This window comes from Acipenser ruthenus, chromosome 14 (genome assembly GCF_902713425.1).
Source record: "Acipenser ruthenus chromosome 14, fAciRut3.2 maternal haplotype, whole genome shotgun sequence".
In the NCBI taxonomy this organism is placed as follows: domain Eukaryota; kingdom Metazoa; phylum Chordata; class Actinopteri; order Acipenseriformes; family Acipenseridae; genus Acipenser; species Acipenser ruthenus.
The window spans coordinates 32,178,898-32,203,879 of NC_081202.1; the positions used below are offsets into that span (position 1 = coordinate 32,178,898).

Genomic DNA, 24,982 nt, shown 5'->3' on the forward strand with positions numbered 1-24,982 from the left:
CTCATTCAGTAATTCAATCAGGGGCTTAAAAGATCTCCTGCCATCACATCACTCCACAGGTTTGAATGGGGCTCTCACCCAGTGTACAGCTATGGCCAGAAGTCTTGCATCTCCTTATAGAATTAACTAATCTAGCTTCACAAATGAAACCTTTTGAATAATGTTACGTTAACATGAACAATCTAAATGAACAGCCTCTCTCACAAAAGGGATCCCAATCTAAATGAACAGCCTCTCTCACTAAAGGGATCCCAATCTAAATGAACAGCCTCTCACAAAAGGGATCCTAATCTAAATGCACAGCCTCTCTCACAAAAGGGATCCCAATCTAAAATTGGGGTAGGGGTCCTCAGTCAGGATGAATAATGTTACAGGGGGGCCTTGAGCCAAGAAAGTTAGGGAACCCCTGCAGTAAAGCGCACCGATTTCTACAAGTCTGTAAGATTTAAAAAAAAAAAAAAAAAAAAAAAAAAAAAAAAAAAAAACACAACGTCCTTGGCTCTGCAATGTAAAGAAGCTTTGCGCATGTAGTGGGCAGTGCTGTGTGATACACTGCAGTTTATATGGATTCTGCCCCCTGCTCTATAAGCACGAATGCAGACGAGCCTGGCTCTTTAAGAAGCTCGCTTGCAGTGGGCGGGGTCGCTTGTTCGTGCCCAGCCCCTGCCCTGTTAATGCAGCCTCGTACCACATCACGGTCCACGCGCGCTCCCATCATCTCCACAGTCTCCTCGTGCTCCGGAACCATCCTCTGCTTATCACCTGTGAGAGAGACATGGACGTGAGGGGGTGGAAACAGATCAAACAATCATCCAGCCTCTTATAGCACCATGACGTGAGGCAACGAAACACAGATCATTCAGCCTCTTAGAGCACCATGACCAACTAATCGCCTTTGAAGAATGAATATTCTAGGACATCTTAGTCTGTGTATAGGTGCCACCCCAGAATATATATATTTTTTTAATGTTATGTTTAATAGTAGTTCATGAGTACAATCTTCTATTTTCATACTACATAGTGTACAGGGTGTCTCCTAATATAACAGACATTAGTTTGAGCAGCTTTGTTGGTTTGCTCTGCAGTGTATATGAAGTGTCTGGTTGGTTGGTTGGTTTGCTCTGCAGTGTATATGAAGTGTCTGGTTGGTTGGTTGGTTTGCTCTGCAGTGTATATTATTTATTTCTTAGCAGACGCCCTTATCCAGGGCGACTTACAATTATTACAAGATATCACATTATTTTTACATACAATTACCCATTTATACAGTTGGGTTTTTTTACTGGAGCAATCTAGGTAAAGTACCTTGCTCAAGGGTACAGCAGCAGTGTCCCCACCTGGGATTGAACCCACGACCCTCCGGTCAAGAGTCCAGCGCCCTAACCACTACTCCACACTGCTATGAAGTGTCTGGTTGGTTGGTTTGCTCTGCAGTGTATATGAAGTGTCTGGTTGGTTGGTTTGCTCTGCAGTGTATATGAAGTGTCTGGTTGGTTGGTTTGCTCTGCAGTGTATATGAAGTGTCTGGTTGGTTGGTTGGTTTGCTCTGCAGTGTATATGAAGTGTCTGGTTGGTTGGTTTGCTCTGCAGTGTATATGAAGTGTCTGGTTGGTTGGTTGGTTTGCTCTGCAGTGTATATGAAGTGCCTGGTTGGTTGGTTTGTTTGCTCTGCAGTGTATATGAAGTGTCTGGTTGGTTGGTTTGCTCTGCAGTGTATATGAAGTGTCTGGTTGGTTGGTTTGCTCTGCAGTGTATATGAAGTGTCTGGTTGGTTGGTTGGTTTGCTCTGCAGTGTATATGAAGTGCCTGGTTGGTTGGTTTGTTTGCTCTGCAGTGTATATGAAGTGTCTGGTTGGTTGGTTTGCTCTGCAGTGTATATGAAGTGTCTGGTTGGTTGGTTGGTTTGCTCTGCAGTGTATATGAAGTGTCTGGTTGGTTGGTTTGCTCTGCAGTGTATATGAAGTGTCTGGTTGGTTGGTTTGCTCTGCAGTGTATATGAAGTGTCTGGTTGGTTGGTTGGTTTGCTCTGCAGTGTATATGAAGTGTCTGGTTGGTTGGTTTGCTCTGCAGTGTATATGAAGTGTCTGGTTGGTTGGTTTGCTCTGCAGTGTATATGAAGTGTCTGGTTGGTTGGTTTGCTCTGCAGTGTATATGAAGTGTCTGGTTGGTTGGTTTGCTCTGCAGTGTATATGAAGTGTCTGGTTGGTTGGTTTGGTCTGCAGTGTATATGAAGTGCCTGGTTGGTTGGTTTGTTTGCTCTGCAGTGTATATGAAGTGTCTGGTTGGTTGGTTTGCTCTGCAGTGTATATGAAGTGTCTGGTTGGTTGGTTTGCTCTGCAGTGTATATGAAGTGTCTGGTTGGTTGGTTTGTTTGCTCTGCAGTGTATATGAAGTGTCTGGTTGGTTGGTTAGCTCTGCAGTGTATATGAAGTGTCTGGTTGGTTGGTTTGCTCTGCAGTGTATATGAAGTGTCTGGTTGGTTGGTTTGCTCTGCAGTGTATATGAAGTGTCTGGTTGGTTGGTTGGTTTGCTCTGCAGTGTATATGAAGTGTCTGGTTGGTTGGTTTGCTCTGCAGTGTATATGAAGTGTCTGGTTGGTTGGTTTGCTCTGCAGTGTATATGAAGTGTCTGGTTGGTTGGTTTGCTCTGCAGTGTATATGAAGTGTCTGGTTGGTTGGTTTGCTCTGCAGTGTATATGAAGTGTCTGGTTGGTTGGTTTGTTTGCTCTGCAGTGTATATGAAGTGTCTGGTTGGTTGGTTTGCTCTGCAGTGTATATGAAGTGTCTGGTTGGTTGGTTTGCTCTGCAGTGTATATGAAGTGTCTGGTTGGTTGGTTTGCTCTGCAGTGTATATGAAGTGTCTGGTTGGTTGGTTGGTTTGCTCTGAAGTGTATATGAAGTGTCTGGTTGGTTGGTTTGCTCTGCAGTGTATATGAAGTGTCTGGTTGGTTGGTTTGTTTGCTCTGTAGTATATAAGAAGAAGTGTCTGGTTGGTTGGTTTGCTCTGCACTTCACTCACAGTCCTGGTTCTCAGCAGCTGCCCAGGCTGACCAGGCTGCCACCCTGCTCTTCACATCCACCTGAGTGACAGTGGCAGGGGGGACCGGGGCTGGGGCACAGGGGGGCGGAGGGATGGCGCTGTCGCTCTTCAGAATCATCCTGGGGAGGAAAAACAGGGGAGTGTTGAAGATAGACTGCAGTACCACCTTGCAAAAGTGGATATAGCATTTAGGCCTGAGCCTGTTACGTATACACAGTGGCTAATCAAGCTCGTAGTCTTATTTCCATCCCTGACATTAGTTGCAAAACAGGGACACACACCCTTACAGAATCTAACAATCTATTTTATATACTGCTATTATTACTATTATTAGGATTACTATTATGATTATTAAAACCATTGCTGATTGGTAACCATGGTTATAAATACATATTCTTGCTCTTATTAGCACTAGCAATATACCCTCAATTTCTTCTGTTAACAAATATTTGGATTCTTAGCTTTATATTTTGTACTTCTGATTTTATCTGCAGATGGGAATCATTATAAAAAACTTTTTTTTTTACTTAAATATTGCCAGATGGAGGAAAAAATAAGTTGTTGCTTGTGTTTAATGTACAACATATACAGTTTGTACCATAATTACCCAGCATGCCAGTTAATGGAGAGGGGTCCGGGAGCAGGGTTCAAGGGTCAAAGGGTTTTGAACACCCTGCTGTGATATAATTAATTGGGCTGTGTTTAAACACTAATCATAGCTCAAGGGTAGTATTTGTGTTTCCCTCCCCTAAGGAATGTTTTAGAAAGCAGGCTCAGATAATTCTAGGTGTGCTGGGATTGTTCACATACAGTAACAAACAAGAGCAAGCAGTACCTGAGCGTGTCCGACCTTTTCTTCTGCTTCCCTCCTTTGTTGTCAATGATTGCGCTTTCGATATCCGAGTGGATCAGGTTCGCCTGCAGGGAACAACATTATTATTATTATTATTATTATTATTATTATTATCATTATTATTTATTTCTTAGCAGACGCCCTTATCCAGGGCGACTTACAATCGTAAGCAAATACATTTCAAGTGTTACAATACAAGTAATACAATAAGAGCAAGAAATACAATAACTTTTGTTCAAGCAAAGTACAAGTGTGGCAAACCACAATTCAATAATACAGCAGATAATAGTGATAGTTACATCAGGATATGATTAAATATTGATAGTTACATCAGGATATGATTAAATACAAAGTACTACAGGTTAAACACTTGGCAGATTACAGTATTCTGAAGTACAGGATTAAATGCAGTAAAATAGGGGGCAGATAAGAGCAAAATAAAGCACATTTACATGAAGGGTGATAGTGTCCCAGGATACAAACAGAGGAGTTCTACAGGTGCTGTTTGAAGAGGTGAGTCTTAAGGAGGCACCGGAATGTGGTCAGGGACTGGGCAGTCCTGACATCTGACACATTTCATGATTGTATTAAGATTTCTTTTTAATTGCTGTACAGCGTCACATATTTAAAAACCTCCACCTACAGTCTAGGACACACTTCTAGGTGAATATAGGCACAAACAGGCATCACTGTGTGGGCAAAAACAAGCCAAAAACCCTTGGATCTAATCCTTTACACTGCATACAAATTGACTAAGTTGTAATGCAGTTAAGTTGTATGTCCAGCATTATTCATTTGAAAAAGAAAAAAGTATTTTCCTCAGCATAATCCATGTCACTATATAATAACTGGCACTGAAAAGTTATATTTTCCCATACAGGTTTCAACTTATACACCATGAAGTAAATTTCATTTAATTTCATATTTCTGAAGGTCACCTATACATTTTATTTCAATGACCTCTTAAGAATCATTGAATTTTCATATATTTTATAAAATATGAAAATTATGACAAAGAGGGTGTTTTTTTTGTTTATTGTTAAGATTTGTTTTGTTTTCAATTCTCAAACAACAACATGTTATTGTTATTTGTTTATTTAGCAGACGCCTTTATCCAAGGCGACTTACAGAGACTATGTGTGAACTATGCATCAGCTGCAGAGTCACTTACAATTACATCTCACCCGAAAGACGGAGCACAAGGAGGTTAAGTGACTTGCTCAGGGTCACACAATGAGTCAATGGCTGAGGTGGGATTTGAACCGGGGGCCTCCTGGTTACAAGCCCTTTTCTTTAACCACTGGACCACACAGCCTCCTTCATTGCAAGTGTTCTCTGTGCGTCACAGCGTATCACTGGACTGTGTTGTTTTCACCTGTGTCCATCACACACCTGTTTCTACTGCCTGCGATTAAGGATTGCTGCAGATTCATCTTTCCTGCCAGTGTGAGCGGCAGCGTGTGCTGCAATTGGGTAAGAACATCGGGAAAGCACACTGGCTGTTCTGGGATGTGTTGTTATTTTATTTGTCAGTTAGTTGTGTATTTTAGATGTTTAGAATTCTTAATTTGCTTTTATATGTCTGCTATGTCTTTACATCTACCATTTCTCCCCATATCTTTATTTTTCTTTTTCTATTTTCTTTTTTCAATTTAAGACTAATCTGTATATTATTATATTTTGTATAATTTCTGTAAGTCGCTTTGGATAAAAGTGGCTACTAAAAAAAAAACATAATAATATATAGATTAGTCTTAAATTTAAAAATAATAATGACCAATTTATATATTAAATATGTACTGCAGACTCAGCCATAGTGGAAAATGAAATGCCCCTCGGGAAGGCTATTGTTACCGACAGGGGGCTATAATGCCTGAAGCTGCTGGGGCATTTCATTTTCCACAATGGCTGAGTCTGCAGTACATACTTAATATAAGAATCAGTCAAGAAAATAAGTGAGGCAAGGTTGGATAGTAAATATGACTTTATATATTTTGTTTACATATAGCTAATACAGCATACATAAATAAATATTATTATTATTATTTATTATTATTTATTTCACTTATCCAGGGCGACTTACAATTGTTACTAGATATCACATTATTTTTACATACAATTACCCATTTATACAGTTGGGTTTTTACTGGAGCAATCTAGATAAAGTACCTTGCTCAAGGGTACAGCAGCATTGCCCCCACCTGGGATTGAACCCACGACCCTCCAGTCAAGAGCCCAGAGCCCTAACCACTACTCCACACTAAATAACAGAAAATGTTTTTGAAGTTCATACCATATAGTTAGCAAAGTTTTTCTCTGTCTCTGTCTTGTTTGCTGACTGCTGCATAATCCAGTTTATATCCTGCCTGTCATATTTGTTTTTGTTGAGTTAAATTTGTTTGAATTTTAGAAAACAGTGACACTCGATTTTCAAGGTATGGTATCCGAAGCATAATCAACAAGTACACAGAAACACGAATATAAACTTCAAGATAATATCCTTAAGGAATAGAAAGAAGACAAGTGTTGAATTGACAACAGAACTGGCAGAAGGCACAGGTGTCGTTGTCCGTCCATCGACAGTCCAAAGTACCTTTAACCATTGTTCCATAGTCCAATTTCTGTGTTCTTGTGCATATTTTAGCCTTTTAGTCTTGTTCCCCTTTCTTAACAGAGGTATTCGTACTGCAACACATCCTTTAAGTCCTGATTTCATAGTATAACCATGGGAAAAGCTTGGGGAAAACTGCAAAAATACCACAGTAAACTTTTCTATAGGCTGTAATGTAACTAGAACTAACTAACTGGAAATGGATGAGCGACTGGAATAAAAACTGGATTGCAATCTTAAGAGTCACGCTTTGAGTTTGTGCTCAGTGTCAGATGATAATGAATTAGTTTTTTTCCCCAGTGGGATATAATATAAATCAGGCCAAGTTGTAGACTGTGCGAAACGGCCAAATGCAAAGAATTAAAGCCTTGCCAGGAAGGTTGGAAATCCTGTCAAGAAAGAGAGGAGCTGCAGAGACCAGTGCTGATATGCAGTTATGTTATTTCATTAGGTTTTTATGAATAAATACAGTTTGACATTCACAAAACTGTTCTAGATGCTGGCTTCTTTGAAACATGCATGAGGAAGATTTATGAATAGCAACTTGATTTATTAACAAATCAAATTTAAAAAATACTGAAATACTGAATTAATTTTTTTAAATAGTGTGCGACTGTGAATAATGTCTCCAGTGGCAGATGGAACTAAAAAATGAAAAAGCAACGGCTGAAGCTTGTAAGTTTTTTTAACAATAAAAAGTAAACAAACTACATCTCATCTTATCTACCCAATATAGTTATTTAAAATTGTAAAAAAAAAAAAAAAGACTAACAGTAGGTTACAAAGGTTTCTTTCCAGTGAAATCAGTGTTTTTGAAAGTCCAGTGCCACATCCCAGATACCTGACATTAAGCAAACATTTACCAAGGAGCCGACAACTGAGCATGTGACGTGAACGCAATCTCCAGCGCTCCAGTTCAGTGGACGTGGAACTCCTGTTTTTGTAGCAGCAGGTGTCTCTACTAGTTAATCCTAAACAATGCATGGTATGGTTTAAGCTTGGTGGACTTTGAGTAATACCCACACACTCAAACACACCACGGCACCATATTTAAAGGTGTAGTGACTTGCATGGCTTTCATAGTATTTCTAAGCTGCACTGAAGTTAATGTAAGTTTATAAGTGAGCATGTATTTCTCACACTCCCTTTGCTGTATCAGGCATACAAAAAGTCCAAGAGAAAGTACACTCAGCTTGGATTAGAGGTAGCCAACGAACACATAAAAACATGCGTTATAAGTAGGAGTCTAATTAAATCACGGAGAATTCACATATTTTTCGCGAGTAGGTTATGGAATAGAATTAAGATTTTGCGGACCTGTAGAAACATTAAATAAAACTTAAGTAGATATTATTTCAGAGCACTATAAAAGCCTTACTAAAATGGAGTGCTGTCATTTGTTAAAGGCAAGCATGAAACATCCCCAGCAGGTGCTGTCGTCATTCACTGTTGTGAAGACTTGCCCATACATTGAGACTGCACCTTCTGCATCCACTGAATTGGTTGGAAATGCAACGCTTTCCAAGTTATACAAATCGATTAGAAACAGTCCCAAAAGTCTGGCATTTTTTTAATAAAGGCCATATACGCAGCACGTTCATTGTCATGTTGTTTGTCCCATCCAGGAATTTATTTTACCGAGTCAAAAGAAAGAAAACGTGCCTATTCAGGTCTAAAATTCTAAGCGCGTTTAAAAAGTAAGCAGCAGGTTGTTTGAAGCGAGGTGACTGTGCTAGATCATACCTGCAGTAATGATTTAACTTGGCTACAACCGACAGGAATACTTTTCTCTGCGCTGACTTTCAAGTTTGTTTTCTGAAAGTTGTTATTTGTTTTACCTTCTGTTTAGCGGCCTCTGTAGTAGCCTTTCGTTTTAATGTGTGATTCTGAAGCTAAATAGCAATCGATCGTATTTTCTCCACACATTAAGATATGCAAAACAATATACCTCCATCTGTATGTAGTTTCTTTGGGGAAAAAGCCTATCTACAGAATTAAGGCATGTACTTTGTGTCGCGTGCGGTGTGCAGTAGTTCATTTAAATTAGGTTTCTTTTTTCTCCGTACTAGTCCAGTATATATTGGTCTCTAAAGAGGTGAATTTCACAATGACCCCTCAATTTCCCGATTTCTGCGAAATCGTGAATTCGGTAGACCCCTAGTTGTAAATTACTAAAACTAAATAAAAAACAGATGAAACCCTGGTATAACATATTTAATCTGTTTATATAGAGCCTGTTGTGGTTTAAACTTTTCGAATGCTTTGTCATTGACATTCTGAGTGTGAGATCTACACTCTCAGTGAAATAAGTGTAGCTGCTCTACAATGGGGACATGACTTAGAATTTAAATTATTATCCATAGCTAATAAAACTCAAAATTAGAAATAGTAAACAGAAATGTATTAGATTCAATGACTAAATGTCTTTTTCAGTGTCTTCAATGTTGAGCCCTCACTGCTGCAGACAGTTGCAGGAATGCTTGTTTAATTCAGTGCGCCAAGGGAGCTGGTTTATGGAGGGGGGCGGGGCCTGTGAGCCTGGATCTAATATTAACGTTGGGGGATGTAAACTAACTGGACTGTCAACATTAGAATGCACAGGCGGGTAAACTATGGAAGGCGGCTGCACATGTTTCATAGACTTTGGGTGCAACCCACCTTGATCTCGTCGCACTGGAAGAGGTGCAGGTCTGGCTTGGCCTGGCCCGGTTCTTTACACACCAGCGCTAAGATGGAGTCGTAACTGCAGGCGTTCATCACAGACTGGCAGTGCTGGATCGTGCTCAGGGGAAAGTGCTCCAGCTCGTTCTGAAAACCAACAACACTTTGTTACAGTTTAAAATAAAAGACAGTAAAATAATTAATCAAATTTTCTTTCACTAAATCGGAAAACTACCATACCACAGACTTCCTTTTTTTAAATCTCGTATCTCTCCTGCATTGTATTGAGTAATTGAGTATACACTGAGCTCCAGAATTATTGTCCTATGTCTTTCTGTAGGACACAAAGCTATTTAATCAATATTGCCATTAGCACAATTTTATGTAGCAAGGAAAAAACACACCCATTACAATTCTAAAAATAGTAATAGTAAAAAAAAAACTCACAAACAATTCAGGACAACAAGTCCCAAAATTAAAAGCCAGAGTTGTTTATTTCTGGCTATGCTTTTCCTTCCCGAATGAACTGCTCTAATGATTTTGAGAATCTAGCCATTAGACATAAACAGCACAGTTTGATAAAACCTTGTTCAGATTTGTTCTGTATGTGTGATTTCTAAAGGTTAAAAAAGGAGCACAAAAAATAGGGCCACTCCTGAGGATGCTCCATGAAATATTAGAGTGGAAATAAGACTCTGTGTGTATGTAGGTAACAAGCTCAGGTGTGTCTAATGAAGCTCAGTGAAGCCAGGAGTGGATCACACTGCTATGCAATGGGAACTTAGCCAGTCCTGTACTTACACATACAATACTGTACTATAAGTTACAACGTGGTGTGTAGGGTGTCTCATTGTTATAATAGATGTCATGTTGTGCAGTTGGAACGAGACGACCGCAAATCTGCTCAAACTGTGCAAGCTAATTTCTGTTATATTAGGAGACATCCTATACACTATGTAGAAAATAGAAGATTGTACTAATGAACTACTATTAAAAGATAACTTTTTGTTTTTTTAAATTCAGAATTGTCTCATGTGTGCTATGCAAGGGACGACACCTATACACAGGACAAGATGTCCTGGAATATGAATCCTTCACGGATGCAGAGGCAGGGCTCACCGTGGTCTCCACATCGATAAGGCTGACCGCCTTGTCGTCCACCTGCAGCAGCATGTCCTGGGTCCACACCTTCCCCTTGGCGTCCAGCAGCTTCAGCTTCCGAAGCCCGTCCTCCATGGTCACCATAGCCTCCTTACGGTCCATCACAAAGGTGGTCAAGTGCTGCTCGCGGCCAAGAAAAGAAGGACATACAGTCACGAAGGGGAGGGAAACAAGACTCCTGTTGCATAGCAGTTTCACCCATTCCAGCTTTTAATAGGAGCTGGATTAGACACAGGGAATAGGCAACAAGCTCAGGTGTGTCTTGTTAAACTCTGAATAAAACTGCCATGCAATGAGAAATCTAGGTGTTAGCCTTAGTGTTTACACAGTTGAAAGCGTACAGTATAATACTACATGTGGAGTTTACATGCTTAGGAAATAGAAAGGAGCTTAACAACATTGACTGATAGTGGTCATGATGCTGCTGCTGAACTGAAGAGGGCATCCTTACCTCAACCCGGTACTGTGAGGTTTCTGTCATGCTGGAAAGGCTGTTCCTCGCATAGTTCTTCCTTTGCTCTGTGCAAAACAGAAAGAGAGAGAGAGAGAGTTAGATCCAGATCAAGACAGCAGAGGCTGGACAATTGCTTGGCTATACTGGTTCAAGGGGACACGTTTCTTGTTTTTAAATAATGCAGTTGGAAACTAGCTATGGCCAAAAGTTTTGCATCACCTAGAATTGTAGGATTGAGACAATTAAAACACTATATGAATCTCATTTAAATATTTTATTTAACATTATGTAATCAAAGAAACTACATAAATACATTGCAAAAGTCTACCGGTAGCCTTCATAGTAGTACAGTATTTCATGTTAGATTTCAAAATGTCACATTTTTCCATTTATGTCAGTTTTTGTTTATGTATATTGAAAACTACAAAGCGGTATGTAATTCAATATGTTAACGTAACATTATTCAGCAGGTTTTATTCAACTTCATGAAGCAACATTAGTTAATTCTTTTGGCCATAGCTGTATGTGCCTCTACCAGATATTTGTGTTTTGGGGACCTGTTTTAACCCTTGAAGGCACAAGGGACATATTTCATAGATTAAACTGTTAAAGTACAGGGAACATATGTGTCCCACAAATAAAAATGATGCTAACATTCATATTTTTGCAATGAGGTGCACAAAACATTTTACAATTTAACAGCAGGACTGGAAAACAAAAGCACACTAACTGCAATCCACATTAAAAGGGCACCAGCCGTTGGCTCTCAGTACTTACCACCAGCACTGTTGTTTGCTGCAATCAAATCATATGTTGCTGATTTCTTTAGCAGTTACTGAATGTTGCAAGTGCTCTTGTTCACTGCAAGCGCTTGGATGCAACACACATGCAGAAAGATCATCATTTTGATGAGTTTCAGAAAATGTCATCCAACTATTTTAACTTTGTACCAACACTATACTTGGAAACAGGGCTCTTTTCTGCAGCAACACAGCAAACGAAAAGGCAATCTACTAATGCTGCAAAATCAAAACCATTCATTCTTTTCTGCAATTGTTCTATGCAGGCACGGGACAAGAAGTTACTAAGCAAGTTTTACTTAGACTGCAAATTAGCTGACATTAAAAGACTTCACCAATATAATTTGCTATACATATTATGTTGTATGCAATGGATGGCTAACCTTGCCTGCACAAATTGCTTGCTTTAATTGCTTGCTTTACAGAAGTTAGAGATCAGGTAAGTGAAGAATCTCTGATTAGTACTGCCTGAATTAGAGATGATGGATATTATATTTAGCTGTACTTCACAGTAGTATGGCTGCACTATAACTGTTTTATTTCCTGCATGGGCGTCACTAGGAAGGAAAAGGATTACTGACACTGTAGTTTTGGTTTTGCAGGACATTTCTGAACAGCCAGACTAGGCACCACAAAAAATCACCAAACAAACCACTGCGGGTTCCTTTCTAACCTTTCTTTTTATGTTTGGACGAAGATCTGAAGAAGTATAGCCCATCCGTCCCTGAGTGAAGGAAGGGAAACAAGAGAAGTGCAGCGGGCATAGCAGTGTACAGGACACGCGCCTTTGGGAAACAGCAATGCCTGTGTGTTAACAAAGAGGCTGGGGAGAGGGGGCGAGTAACACAGTGCTGCAGTGTGCATTGGGGGGGGGGGGGGGGGGGGCTGCTTACAGGCTGTGCACTTTCATAGGGATATCCATATTTTAGATGCGCCACCCTGAAGATTTGGGTCATTTAGATGTCCTTCTTCCTGATGCTGCATTACTTCCTGTGGTAATGGTCGATTTCCATGGTTTGGTCAAAGGGACACACTTTGTAGGCCATGATGAACTAAGAGCAGGATACCTATATTGAGTGGAGTTGGGTTGGGGTCAATTTTCAATTCCAATTCCTTTTCCTTTTTAAAAATCAATTCCTAATTCCAATTCCCTTTCCCTTTTAATCAATTCCAACACATCACTGATCAGAACTGCAATTGGCAGCATTCTGTTAAAATGAGAGTCTCACAGTGGCAACAACTTAGTTAAATTGAAGTCACCGTTACTTAATTAAATTTAACAAAGCAGTTAAAACAATCACAATCATTATTGTTGGAAATGGAATTGAGAATGGATTTTAAAAAGGAATTGGAAACAGGCATGTACTCCAATCCTGGAGTAGAGCATGCAACACCTGCGTATTCTTTTTTAAAAGTAAAACAATGTTCCCAGCATTGGTTAGCACTCTTTAATAGAGGCCAGTGATGATGTGGTTGTTCCTATTTATTATTATTATTATTATTATTATTATTATTAGTTATCAGATTATAAAATATCACATTACAGAATATCATAATGCAGGTAAGAGCAGTTATCAAGGTAAAATAAGATCAAATTCAAGTAAGAGCAAAATAAAGAATAAAGTAAATTATAAGTAAGAGGGAGTTTGACTAAGAGCAGATAAAACATATAGTAAATATTTGCTTGTACGAGTAAAGTCCAGTAAGAACAGGTATTAAGTATGATAAATGGATGAGAATGACTTCAAATAAGAGCAAATAAAAAAAAAACGTGAGTTACCTATAAGAGTAAAATCAAACACAAGATATGCTAAGTAGTTCTAGGTAGGAGCAGTAGTTGAATGCGGCAAGGTATGGAGCAGTTCCGTGCAAGTACAAGCTAATGCAAGAACTGGTACAATTGGGTGCCATATAGTCCAGTATGGTCAGTAGTGTTTACAGATGCTGTCTGAACAGGTGTGTCTTGAGGAGGCGCCGGAAGGTAGTCAGGGTCTGCACAGTCCTGATATCCGTGGGTAGGTCAATCCACCACTGAGGGGCAAGGGTGGAGAAGGAGCAGAGGGAACAAGAGGGGGTGTAGGGAGAAATTATTGGAGATAGGAGGGAGCAGAAAGGTCAAGACAGCAATAGGCGAGTACAAGAAGTTTGAATTGGATGCAAGCAGCAATAGGGAACCAGTGCAGAGATCGGAGGAGCGGTGTAGCGTGGGAGAAACGAGGGAGGGAAAAGACAAGGCGAGCAGCAGAGTTTGGGACGAATAAGGGGTGAGAACATGTACATTAACCCCTTGGTTAGTGCAAAGTACCGGGTTGTAATAATGAAACCATTGAAGAGAGTTGTGCAGAACGTCAAATGCAATTCTTGACAGGGAGGTACACAGGCCTATAAGAATTTGTAACGCGCAAGTGGTAATGTTTAAATGATCATATCCAATTATAGCACTCCCTATACACACGTTTAGCTTACTGATGGAAAAAAAAACAACAAATTATTAAACCCTCTGTCCGGTATAAAGTTAATATGACAGTCCCTTCAAATGTTTGAGCCACAAAACTCTGGAGTGGTTTCTTTGTTGTAACCCTGCACATTTGGTCTCACTTCTTGCATCTATGTTACTATCTCAGTTCAACATGCTGGTGTATCGAAATGGAAGATCTATACACATCACTGCCCCCACGTCTTGTATCTGAACTAATATAAGCTGTGGGGGTGTATACACTGGGAAGCAGGCTCAGTGGTTTATATATAGAACCAACAGAGGAAGGATTACCTGCATTTTCTCAGCACAGACCCAGTTATCAGCATTTACCTTGTTTACCTTGGGACATTTGCAAGGTAATTGTATATGACTCATATGTAGAGGACATAGAGCTGAAGGAACTGATTATTTGATTATTTGGGTGGAGCTCTCCACAGGTGAGGGTCATTGGTCTTGATCGGGCTAATTTACCATTCAGAGTGAAACTAGTGAAGAAACAGCTGCTTGGGTTTGTGTGGATCACTGTTCTCCACAGAGTCTATGCAAAGCAGCAATCACAAATCCAAGCAGCTGTAAATTACCCCGATCAACACCAGTGACCCTCACCTGTCAGCACCTGATTTCTGCAGAGAGCTCCAGCTGAATATTCAGTTTGTGTAGCACTAATAGGAGATCTGATTGCAGACTATAAAAAGGTATGTTTTTGAATATTTTGGAAAAAGAAAAATATAAACTTTTGGATCTAAAATGTTCCATGTTTCAGTAAAAAGGTGGCTAAATATACAAACTGCTTGCTTTCTGAGCGTTTGAAATGTCAAACACAATGTATACATCAAATGAAAGCTTTATACAATCTTCATCCACCCACTCCTAACACTATGTGCCATTATTAAAAATGACATTCCACTAAGCAAGCTCTGCTCCAAGGCCGTCACTTTTTTGTGAAGCTCAATTCTGATGCTGTATTCTTTTAGATGATAGAGGTTGTGTGTCGGTTTGTTTCATTCTGGTTTGTCACGGCATGAAAGAATAATAATAGAATAATAGAAAAAGTCACCTATTCTTCTAATGATTACAGATTAAACACTGGCCACAGTTTAACCCTGTAATGTCCAAGCGTTTTTTTAAATGAGAAAATATTTTATTTATGTAACTAGACTTCTTGTCATTCAGGAAATACAGTGCCATGTAGATTAAAATGGAGAAACAGGGGCGATGCAGTTGCATACCTGAACACTCACTTACACTACACGTGTTATCTGATAGACTGAGATATCAAACATCTTCAACAACTCCCAGTCAAGGAGCTCACAAGTAGTCAGTTCTACCAGTATTTATGATTTGTTAACGAATAAAAACACCCAAAGGTCTGCACTCTTAAATCATCCATCACAATGGTGTCAAAGGATTCTGTTAAAACAGTAGAATGTGCACTCCAGAAATGACCAGTCCCCCGTATATCAGATAGTACTGCCTCAGAAATCATGATGGACTCTTATTGCAGTCTGTGTCTGGATTTCCCCAATTCTTTTTAGAATCAAAAGGGATTCTTTTGTAAGACTCGTTCGTTTAGCAAAATAAGACACTGAATATATATTGTGATTGCATTCATTAAACATTGACTACAACTGATTTACTTATTTTGTTTACCTAAATGTAAAAAAACATATATTAATAATAATAATAATAATAATAATAATAATAATAATAATAATAATAATAATAATATTACTTTGGCATACACTTTAAATCCAGTTTGAATACAACATATACAGTTGAATTTGAATTAACGAAGTCCATTATCAAATACCCACACATTATGGTAAACTTGTACTTTTATTTTTTATTTTTCTTTTTTTTTTTTTACTGGTATTTGTTCCAAGTTATCAATGAACTAAATGTGCTGATCACTGCTTGAAGATATGTTACTGCTGCACTTCCAGCATGGCTCTGTGTTCCAATTCAAGAGGTCCCATGATTATTTGTTTATTTAGCACACGCCTTTATCCAAGGCGACTTACAGAGACTAGGGTGTGTGAACTATGCATCAGCTGCAGAGTCATTTACAATTGCGTCTCACCCGAAAAACGGAGCACAAGGAGGTTAAATGACTTGCTCAGGGTCACACAATGAGTCAGTGGCTGAGGTGGGATTTGAACCGGGGACCTCCTAGTTACAAGCCCTTTTCTTTAACCACTGGAAACACACGGGCCATTGGAAGAGCAGCGCCTGGTTACTGAGGACTGACTTCCGAGAGTTCTAAAAGAACTCCAACTCCCAGAAGCCCCGCACTTCGGCTCTCCCTCCTCCATACAGTACACTGCTATTCCAGTGATTAGCTATTCCAGTGATTAAAGGGTTAGTGTTAAAGGCACCTTTTACACACACATTACAGGCAAAACAGAGCATCATTATTCACTCTTCAAGTGACATCAAGAGCAAGACTTTCCATAACACAGCTACAACAGCTGCTTTCAATGTGAAAGCCTGGTAAAAACAACACGCACAGCAATTGAATCTGTACTGCCTGAAAGGAGAAAACAAGACCCTTATTTCATTATGAAACAGGATGGGTGGGTTTGCTGTACACCAGTCAACGACAGGACTGCTTTGTAAATAGATGGCTTGGTGACAGTCCTACAGAAATACATGAATGAGGTGAGTATGCTATCTCAGCTCTGCTGCTGTTCACACCTACCGTACAAGTCCTTTGCACTGTTTTTAGTGGAGGCTGTGTCCATTCCGGAGAGCTCAGGAGAATGGGAACCAACTCCACTGCAAGACAAAGGGTAAAGACGTAGGTTCAGTTCCCTGTGTATGGCAGCTGTTATAAGGGGGTGTTGATACTCGTAATTGTATTTAAAATCAGCAGGTATTAAATAAATCAATTTATTAACTTGTTGAAGCTGCCGTTACCCAATTACCAAATTAATAAAGTTCAATTTGAAACAAACTTGCTTTTATTGTTATTTTAACTCATTCATTGTGTGGCGTAGTCCAGATTTTTTAAAAAAAAGGAAACATTTTTGTGCTTTACCTTCCTTTCCAATTTTGTCGACCTTTGTGACTGGTCTGCTACACAGTCTGATGTCAGAAAGTAATGATTTTGTTTTTGTGTATACTAGGGGTGTTTCAAAACGTATTAATGGTGCTGGGAATTTACAATGAGGTATTCACTAAGATCGTGGAAGGTACAGTGGGTGTATCCTCACTTCATTTACTTTAGTCACAGCTGAGTATTTGAGCTTGTTGATGCAAGTAAAGATGGACTGATGGAAATATAGCTTATAAAAGAAACACAACCAAACTGTTTGTCCTGTAACAAAGATGCCAAGGTCAGAGCATTATTATTATTATTTGTTTTTAGCAGACGCCTTTATCCAAGGCGACTTACAGAGAGAGAGCATCCAAATAAGTGAGATTTGAAAAACATTTGCAGTGAGATTTAGGAAGACTATTAAAATGCTCTGCGATTGCCTTTCTTTTAGAAGCCAAAAATATTATTAAATAATTTCTCACTTGGCTTTAAAGCCAAGACTATTCTTTATTTGGAGGAAGGTTGGAAAGTATTTCTTGTTTCAACCTTATTCGAGAATATTATTCTTATAACAAGAAAAAAAAACATATTTTTTCTAACTGCAAAAAGCATTTTCGTCACTGTACCTTTTGGTTCCTGAAAGTTTGACAGTTCTCAAAGATTTTGTTACAAGGAGTTACGTGAAAAACAAAGCCCTGTAGCGCTTTCCCGATATTTCCACTTTTCCTTCTCTTTCAATAACATTTCAATACTGTGAAAATGCGTTTCTTTATCTTTTTTTTCAATGCCGCCTTCTCCCCAGACATAGATCCTTTCATGTATTAGACATTTAAATAAAATCTTTGGAAGCTAAGAGAAATGTCTAGAAGAATGAAAAGCATGCCGTTTTGCTCTTGTTGTGTGTTGTTTATTTAGCAGAAGCCTTTATCCAAGGCAACTTACAGAGACTAGGGTGTGTGAACTATGCATCAGTTGCAGAGTCACTTACAATTACGTCTCACCCGAAAGACGGAGCACAAGGAGGTTAAGTGACTTGCTCAGGGTCACACAATGAGTCAGTGGCTGAGGTGGGATTTGAACCGGGGACCTTCTAGTTACAAGCCCTTTTCTTTAACCACTGGACCACACAGCCTCACTTGGTATGTACTCACTTGGTGGGTGCGGAGTAGGTCCTCAGCCCCCCGACAGCGTAATCTGAAGAAACGTATCCATTCATGGTGACCGTCACTTACAATCCTAAGTGGTACACACAAAACCATTTTAAAAGTCAGTAACACACAGCCCCCTCCACAGCTGTAAAATACAAAACCAGTGCAGGCACATGCTGTGTACAGCGTTCGCTTGCATGTGGTTCCCTCTAGTCAAGTCGAGTGTGTATTTCATTCTCTTGCACTCTTTGCTGTGTCAGACTGTCACACAAAAAGTGATTGATTTGAGGTAGCCACTTAGAAACAGACAGTACATTATCATTAAATCTAAATAAAAAAAACTGAAAAAAGCTGATATTAACGTGCTTAATCTGTTTCTATAGAATCTGTTGTGGTTTACACGTTTCAAATGCTTTGTCATTGACATTCTGAATGTGAGATCTATGCTCTCAGTGTTATTGTAAGTGTAGTTGCTGCTGATAGGTTCCAATGGGGACGTGACTTATAATATTGATTATAGCCAGTTTGGTGAAGATTGGTGCTGAATGAAGGCAGTTATCATGTTCACCACAGATAGACAGTCAGAGAGATTATATAATATATGCATTGGGAAAACTATTATTAAAAAGCAAAAGAAATAAATGAAATATTGTACACTAACAGTAGAAATTAACTTGAAACACAGCTGAAAACTTGCATGTGTTAATAGTATAATATATACAAGCATGAGGCTCTGAAGAGGGCAACAGGGTGGTTAATCAGTCAGTGAATGCTTAACTTAAGCAAGGAGTGTCAATAATTGATTGGTTGACTGATGATATATTTAATCTGTTAAAATTATTTGCCTATATAAAAACACATCTAAAAACGGACCACAAAATCGTTCAGAGATGTATAGCTTTGTAACTTTTAAAAGTGCGAAAGAATGTAAAATGAAAAAAAAAAAAAACGAAATCCTGTTGAGTTCCTCCGAGTATTTTGTGCTGTTGTGTCTGCAGCAGTCCTGGTCTGCAGCTGAGACTCAGAGGGCCGCTCCTGTTCAGCCACTACACACTAACTGTTGAGCTGCTGTAACAGTTTGCAAGTGCATTCAGTTTATTTATTGTTTGTGAACTGGATGTTTACAATAATCTGCTGGGAATCTTTGTATCTTCTCATTTAGACTTTGTCCTGTTCGGCTGGGATTTGGGTATCTGACCTAATTTCTAGCAGCGGTTCAATTTCTCACAATGTCCATGTAGTTCCCTGAGGTTTAGCAAGCGAACCAAAGTCGGTTTGTTTGCCAACCTTACCGAGTCCACCTCTTCTCCCGAACGGGTTTGTTGTTCTCACCAAACCGTACCAAGTGTGGACCAAACCCTCTTGTGGCATGTAAACAGTGTGTATGTTTAAATTAAGACTGATTATTTTGAATGTAAGTTTAGCAGGGATGGCAAAATCCACGTGTGGCCTGTGGCTAGATCTTGATTGAATAGTTGATCATCAATCAAGTCCCAGCCACATGGTACAAAACGAAGAGAAAGTCCTTTGTTTAGCTGGAGGAGTTTGAGGAGAGTTTGGGAAGTGTTCCAGTGAAGGAGCTGCCCAGCAACCTGGAAAGTAAGGATTTGTTTTGTTTAACCGTTTTATTTTGGTCCCCGTACCTTGTTAATTTGTTCCTGTGTTTAACTGCAGCTCTCTGTCTCCGAGTTTCATTCCTGCCAGTAACAGCTTGGGCCGTGACGCTATCCTGCCACACCTCTAAACAGACCCAGTGTGAACACAGCCTAATTCAGAAGTACAAGGACTCATCGTACTAGTATGACCATTAAATAAATCAAAATCCTGCTTTTCCCATGCAGAGCCAGGGGAGGGCGAGAGGGGGATCGTGGGTATACTTGATATATTTAGTTCGCAGTATCCGTGCTTTCTGTACTCCTGGCCTGTCGTCTCTCTTCAGCTCTGCACTGACATGCCGGGGCAGGAAAGTCATGAGAAACAGTATCTGCAGCTGGGTACGTACTGTACGGTACAGTCTGTTCAGAAGTTCACAAGCCAACTACGCTGCCTCTGGCAAAACAGCTGCCGCTCGTTCCCATCAGAGAATGGGACAAAGAAACACTTTAAGAAAAGGGTGTGGCCGGAGTTTCTTTTGCAATCCTCTTGGCAAAATCTGTAAGACACAACCCGTGAGTCACCTCAATACAGTCAGTCAACGCGTCCCCTGAGGAAATGCTACAATAAAAAGGCTTTTAAAGGCTGCTCAAGACAAAATAAACTTCTTCAGGGGATACTATTCACTGTACCACTCTTGTAGAAGCTGTGACAGCAAGCTGGGCTCTGTATTGTTAATTTGTAACCCGCGACGCACAATACATTTGATTTAAAAAACAGCAAGAGAGAATTTACAGGAGGAAGCCAAACTCAACAATCAGTATGGATATTAATTATTAGCAAGCATTTTTTACAAATGTCGTTTTTATTACTATCAGTATTATTATTGAGATGCTTGTATGACATACTGTGCTTTTGAATTGGATAGCGATAACTTGAACTGGTGTGAAGGAAACAAGAAACAAACTCCTGTTTGATGTCTCTGCCGTTTGTTTGTTGTTATATATATTGCAATACATTTTTGTTTATTGATTTTTGGAAGCCCCTACCAACATTGCAATAGCAAAGTCACAGACATTATGGGGGCATGTTAACCGGGACAATGCAGCCTCATAACTGATTCCATTGTATGAAGGGATGTCTTATGAAGAGGGAGTACTGCACTACAGCATGCATTCACTATAGTTTACCATGGTGCCATGTTTTTTAATATGCTCTACCGTTCCTCTCTGGGATTTACAATGCTGATCTATGCTTTACCATGCTTTCACTATTATTATTATTAATTAGCCATTTAGCAGATGCTTTTATCCAAAGCGACTTAGAGACTAGAGGGTGAACTAAGCATCAACAACTGCTGCAGAGTCACTTACAATAGAACCTGGGTTTTACGTCTCATCCGAAGGACGGAGCACAAGGAGGTTAAGTGACTTGCTCAGGGTCACAGACAGTTAGTCAGTGCTGAGCGGGGATTAGAACCAGGGACCTCCTGGTATCAAGCCTTTTTCTTTAACCACTGGACCACCGAGCCTCCTTATTACACTTTGCTGTGGTTTTACTATGGGAAACTTTTATAAGGGATTGAGCCAAGTACTCCTACATGCAATACAAAAGGCATTGAAATTAGGTCACATTATATCAGGGTTATGAAAAGCAGTGCACTGTAGGCAATCCGTTGTGTGCTGTGAAAACAGACACCATTAACTGTGCATCTAGTCACAGTGAAGGCCTGAGGGGTTGCTCTGATTATTTCTTGATTTTAAACACTCAGTCATAAGATACACAGCAGTACTAAAAAGAAACTTACTGATAAATGTAACAGGTTTTGCAATATGGTAAAGAAGCAGGAGTCACTTTTAAAAGCTCTGTATACAAAACTGGTCTCTTATCTTTGTTCAAACAGCTATAATTCAGAACAAGTACTGTAGCCCAAGAGACTGACTAGAACAATACCATTCAGGGATGGAACGAAGACTCCTACTGCATAGAATTCCAAGTTTTACTACAGTTTCATTAGTCATAGTGTGTATAGGTAACAAGCTCAGGTGTGTCTTATTGAACCAGGAATGGATCAAACTGTTATGGAATTCCCTTGATAGTCTTAACTAGAACTGGGAGTTTTTGTGAAGCAAAACAAGGCTTCCTGGGAGCCAAAGGGAATGTCATATTATACTGGAAATGTTTTTATATATTAAGAAACTGAACTTTACAGAGAGGATCATAAAATACAGCTTGTAGAGTGTCTGAACGTGACTGTATCAATTACATGGTCGCAAGTTAAAAACAACATGGTACTGAAATGGTTCTCTGGACACTGATTCTCTCAATGGAACCTTATTGAGAGAATCATAGAATGCAGCTGTGTGCCTACAATAAAGACCCATGTCAATGAAGAAGTGGGAGGTTTCACTTTGACTGCACAACAGTGATAATGGAACTCTAAGCAAATCAAAGATCTGTGCATCAAACATTTACACTACAGTAAAATTTGTGCAATATAGTACCTTTAAAATTCAAATCATATTAGTAGTAAGCTACTGTTTAAATTAACAAGACAGGCAAGGGGGCAATCTGGCTGATGTTTTTACTTCATGTTTGAGGAAGATTCACCCCTTGGCCATGGTAGCAGAATCGTTGGGTCACAGACTCCAACCCTTCTGGAAATTCCAAACCTTCCAGAACCAAATAATTATACATTCATAATTAACACAAGATGCAAGTTGCAAGCTCGGCTTCATATTTCTATTTGACTTTGAATCTGATAAGAGATTCGATTAGCTGTGCAAAAAATAGCTAAGAAGTGGCAGTTGATGCTGATATGAGAATGTTCTTGTCGGCTCCCAGAAAATTAAAGAAAATCTATTTTGTGTTGAATAGTAGCATGGGTACACCTTTTTTGTGATTTGTAAATCACACATCATTTTGTAGAGTTTAAGCAGACAGAACCATTCAGCTCAAAACACACAAGATGACATCTTTAACAGCAGATGCCCTACACAGCACATATTAGCAGCCTACATGGTCTAAGTGGAGATTGTATATCAGACCTTGAGCTGTCATCTGACAGGTCGTTGTTTAAACACTGGTAGAGGTAAAGTGCGTTGGTAATGGTCATGATATTTGGTGAACCGGTGTCTGTGACTCCATCAGTACGACTGTGTCTTCAAGGTATGGCAAACCTTCAAACAACAACTATGCATCCCCCGATGCTGATACTGTGCAATGACACATACAGGAACCTTCTATGCTGTGTTCCAGCTGTAATTCAACAATGTGCTGACAAGGTGTTTAAATGCTGTAGAAATACAATCTGATAAATTAACATCAAAGAGCAATGGAAAAAATAATCTTATTTGCATATATCACAAAGCACCTTCTTATCTGAAGCACAGAGCAGCTGTTGGCATTGTGATAAAGGATCAGAAAGTTACTTGCCAGTTATGCAATTAGCACAAAAACAAATCTACTTTGGCAGCAGTTAAAATATGTCACTAAGGATTTAAAGTCAATTTTCATACTATTTGCTTCAAGGCCACTTTCCCTGTGGGGGACTAATACCTGCGGACCAACATGGGAGAGGGAGAAGGGTCTGCTCCAGAGAAGTTATTACAGGGATGGCAATAAGACTCCCATGACATAGCAGTTTGAGCCATTCCTGGTTTCAGTTTAATAAGACACACCTAAGCTTGTTACCTAAACACACTGTGGCTAATCAAGCTCAAATTAAAACCTGGAATGGGTGAAACTACTGTGCAATAGGAGTCTTATTTCCATCCCTGTCCTTTTGGAGCACTGTGAACACTGACTCCCATTTCAGACACAGAACTTCTCTCAAGGTCATTGTTGTCTTCAGAGTGACATCCCGAACCAGTTTCCTGCTTGCCCGGCTGCTCAGTTTGGGAGGGTGACCTGGGTAGTGTCTGGGTGGTATGATGCATCTTCCACTTCTTAATGATGGACTTCACTGTACCTGAGAGGGATAATCAGCGCCTTTGAAATGTTCTTGTACCCTTCTCCTGCTCTGTGCCTCTCTACCACTTTATCCCTGACTTGTTTCGAAAGCTCCTTGGTCTTCATGGTTGCTTTGTTGGATCACCATGTGAGTTGCAACTTGAAAGTCTTTATATACCTGAGGGAAATTATCTACAAGTTAAACCACTTTGAGTACACACAGGCTGAAACCATTTCACTAATTTTGTGACCTTTCAAACAAATCATTTGCACCTGAACTAATTTAGGGCTGCAGTAAAGGGGTTGAATACTTATGCAACTGAGATTAATCTGTTTTTCTCTGTAAATCTTACTTATTTACATTATATATGCATTTTTAACTTCATCAATGTGGAGTAGTTTCTGTAGATTCTACATGTAAAGTCTAATTTGAAAGCGTCGTGGAGTACGCTTAGGTGCCTAGAAAATTTGAAAACTTTGCAGGGGGGTGAATACCTCTGCAAACCACTGTATATATATATGTACTGTATGTGTGTGTGTGTGTGTATGTGTATATATATATATATATATATATATATATATATATATATATATATATATATATATATACATACATATATATATATACATACATATATATATATATATACACACACACACACACACACACACACACACACGTACAGTACATATATATATAAAAAAAAAATGAAGTGTGACAGACAGCCTCCATACACCGCCAAACTCAACCTCTCTAAATCTGACCTCCTTTTCTTTCCCTCCTCCTCCCCCTCCTCTGATCTCTCTATCTCTGTTCCTCTGGAATCTACCACACTCTCTCCTCCGCTAAGAACCTCGGAGTCACCCTGGACCCCTGCCTCTCTTATTCCCAGCACATCTCCACTCTGGCACGCACTTGCTGATTCTTCCTGAGCAACATCCGAAGAATCCGACCCTTCCTCACCAACTACACCACCCAGCTCCTGGTCCAGGCCTTGGTACTCTCCCGCCTAGACTACTGCAACTCCCTCCTGGCTGGCCTCCCTGCGTCCGCCACCCTTCTGCTCCAGCTCATCCAGAACTCCGCTGCCCGCCTGGTGTTCTCTCTGCCTCGCTTCTCCCACGCAACTCCACTACTCCGCTCACTCCACTGGCTCCCGATCACTGCTCGCATCCAGTTCAAGACTCTTGTACT

General features: G+C 39.7%; 1 protein-coding gene across 14 annotated transcripts in view; it reads right to left on the bottom strand.

The window, feature by feature from the left end:
- Positions 1 to 24,982, bottom strand: part of LOC117419762 (epidermal growth factor receptor kinase substrate 8-like) — an 87,745-nt gene that overhangs the window by 24,633 nt on the left and 38,130 nt on the right. For 9 of the 14 annotated variants that reach the window (XM_058986381.1, XM_058986376.1, XM_058986375.1 and 6 more), the window contains 9 exons: positions 18,247 to 18,331; positions 16,757 to 16,833; positions 12,253 to 12,303; positions 10,777 to 10,844; positions 10,284 to 10,445; positions 9,162 to 9,311; positions 3,875 to 3,957; positions 3,019 to 3,158; positions 689 to 762 (listed from right to left, as the gene is read on the bottom strand). In XM_058986381.1, coding sequence (XP_058842364.1) covers positions 689 to 762; positions 3,019 to 3,158; positions 3,875 to 3,957; positions 9,162 to 9,311; positions 10,284 to 10,445; positions 10,777 to 10,844; positions 12,253 to 12,303; positions 16,757 to 16,833; positions 18,247 to 18,311 — 870 coding nt within the window. In that variant the 5' untranslated portion in view covers positions 18,312 to 18,331. The remainder of the gene's footprint in view (positions 1 to 688; positions 763 to 3,018; positions 3,159 to 3,874; positions 3,958 to 9,161; positions 9,312 to 10,283; positions 10,446 to 10,776; positions 10,845 to 12,252; positions 12,304 to 16,756; positions 16,834 to 18,246; positions 18,332 to 24,982) is intronic. The other 5 variants (XM_058986380.1, XM_058986386.1, XM_058986384.1 and 2 more) reach the window with 4 other exon arrangements.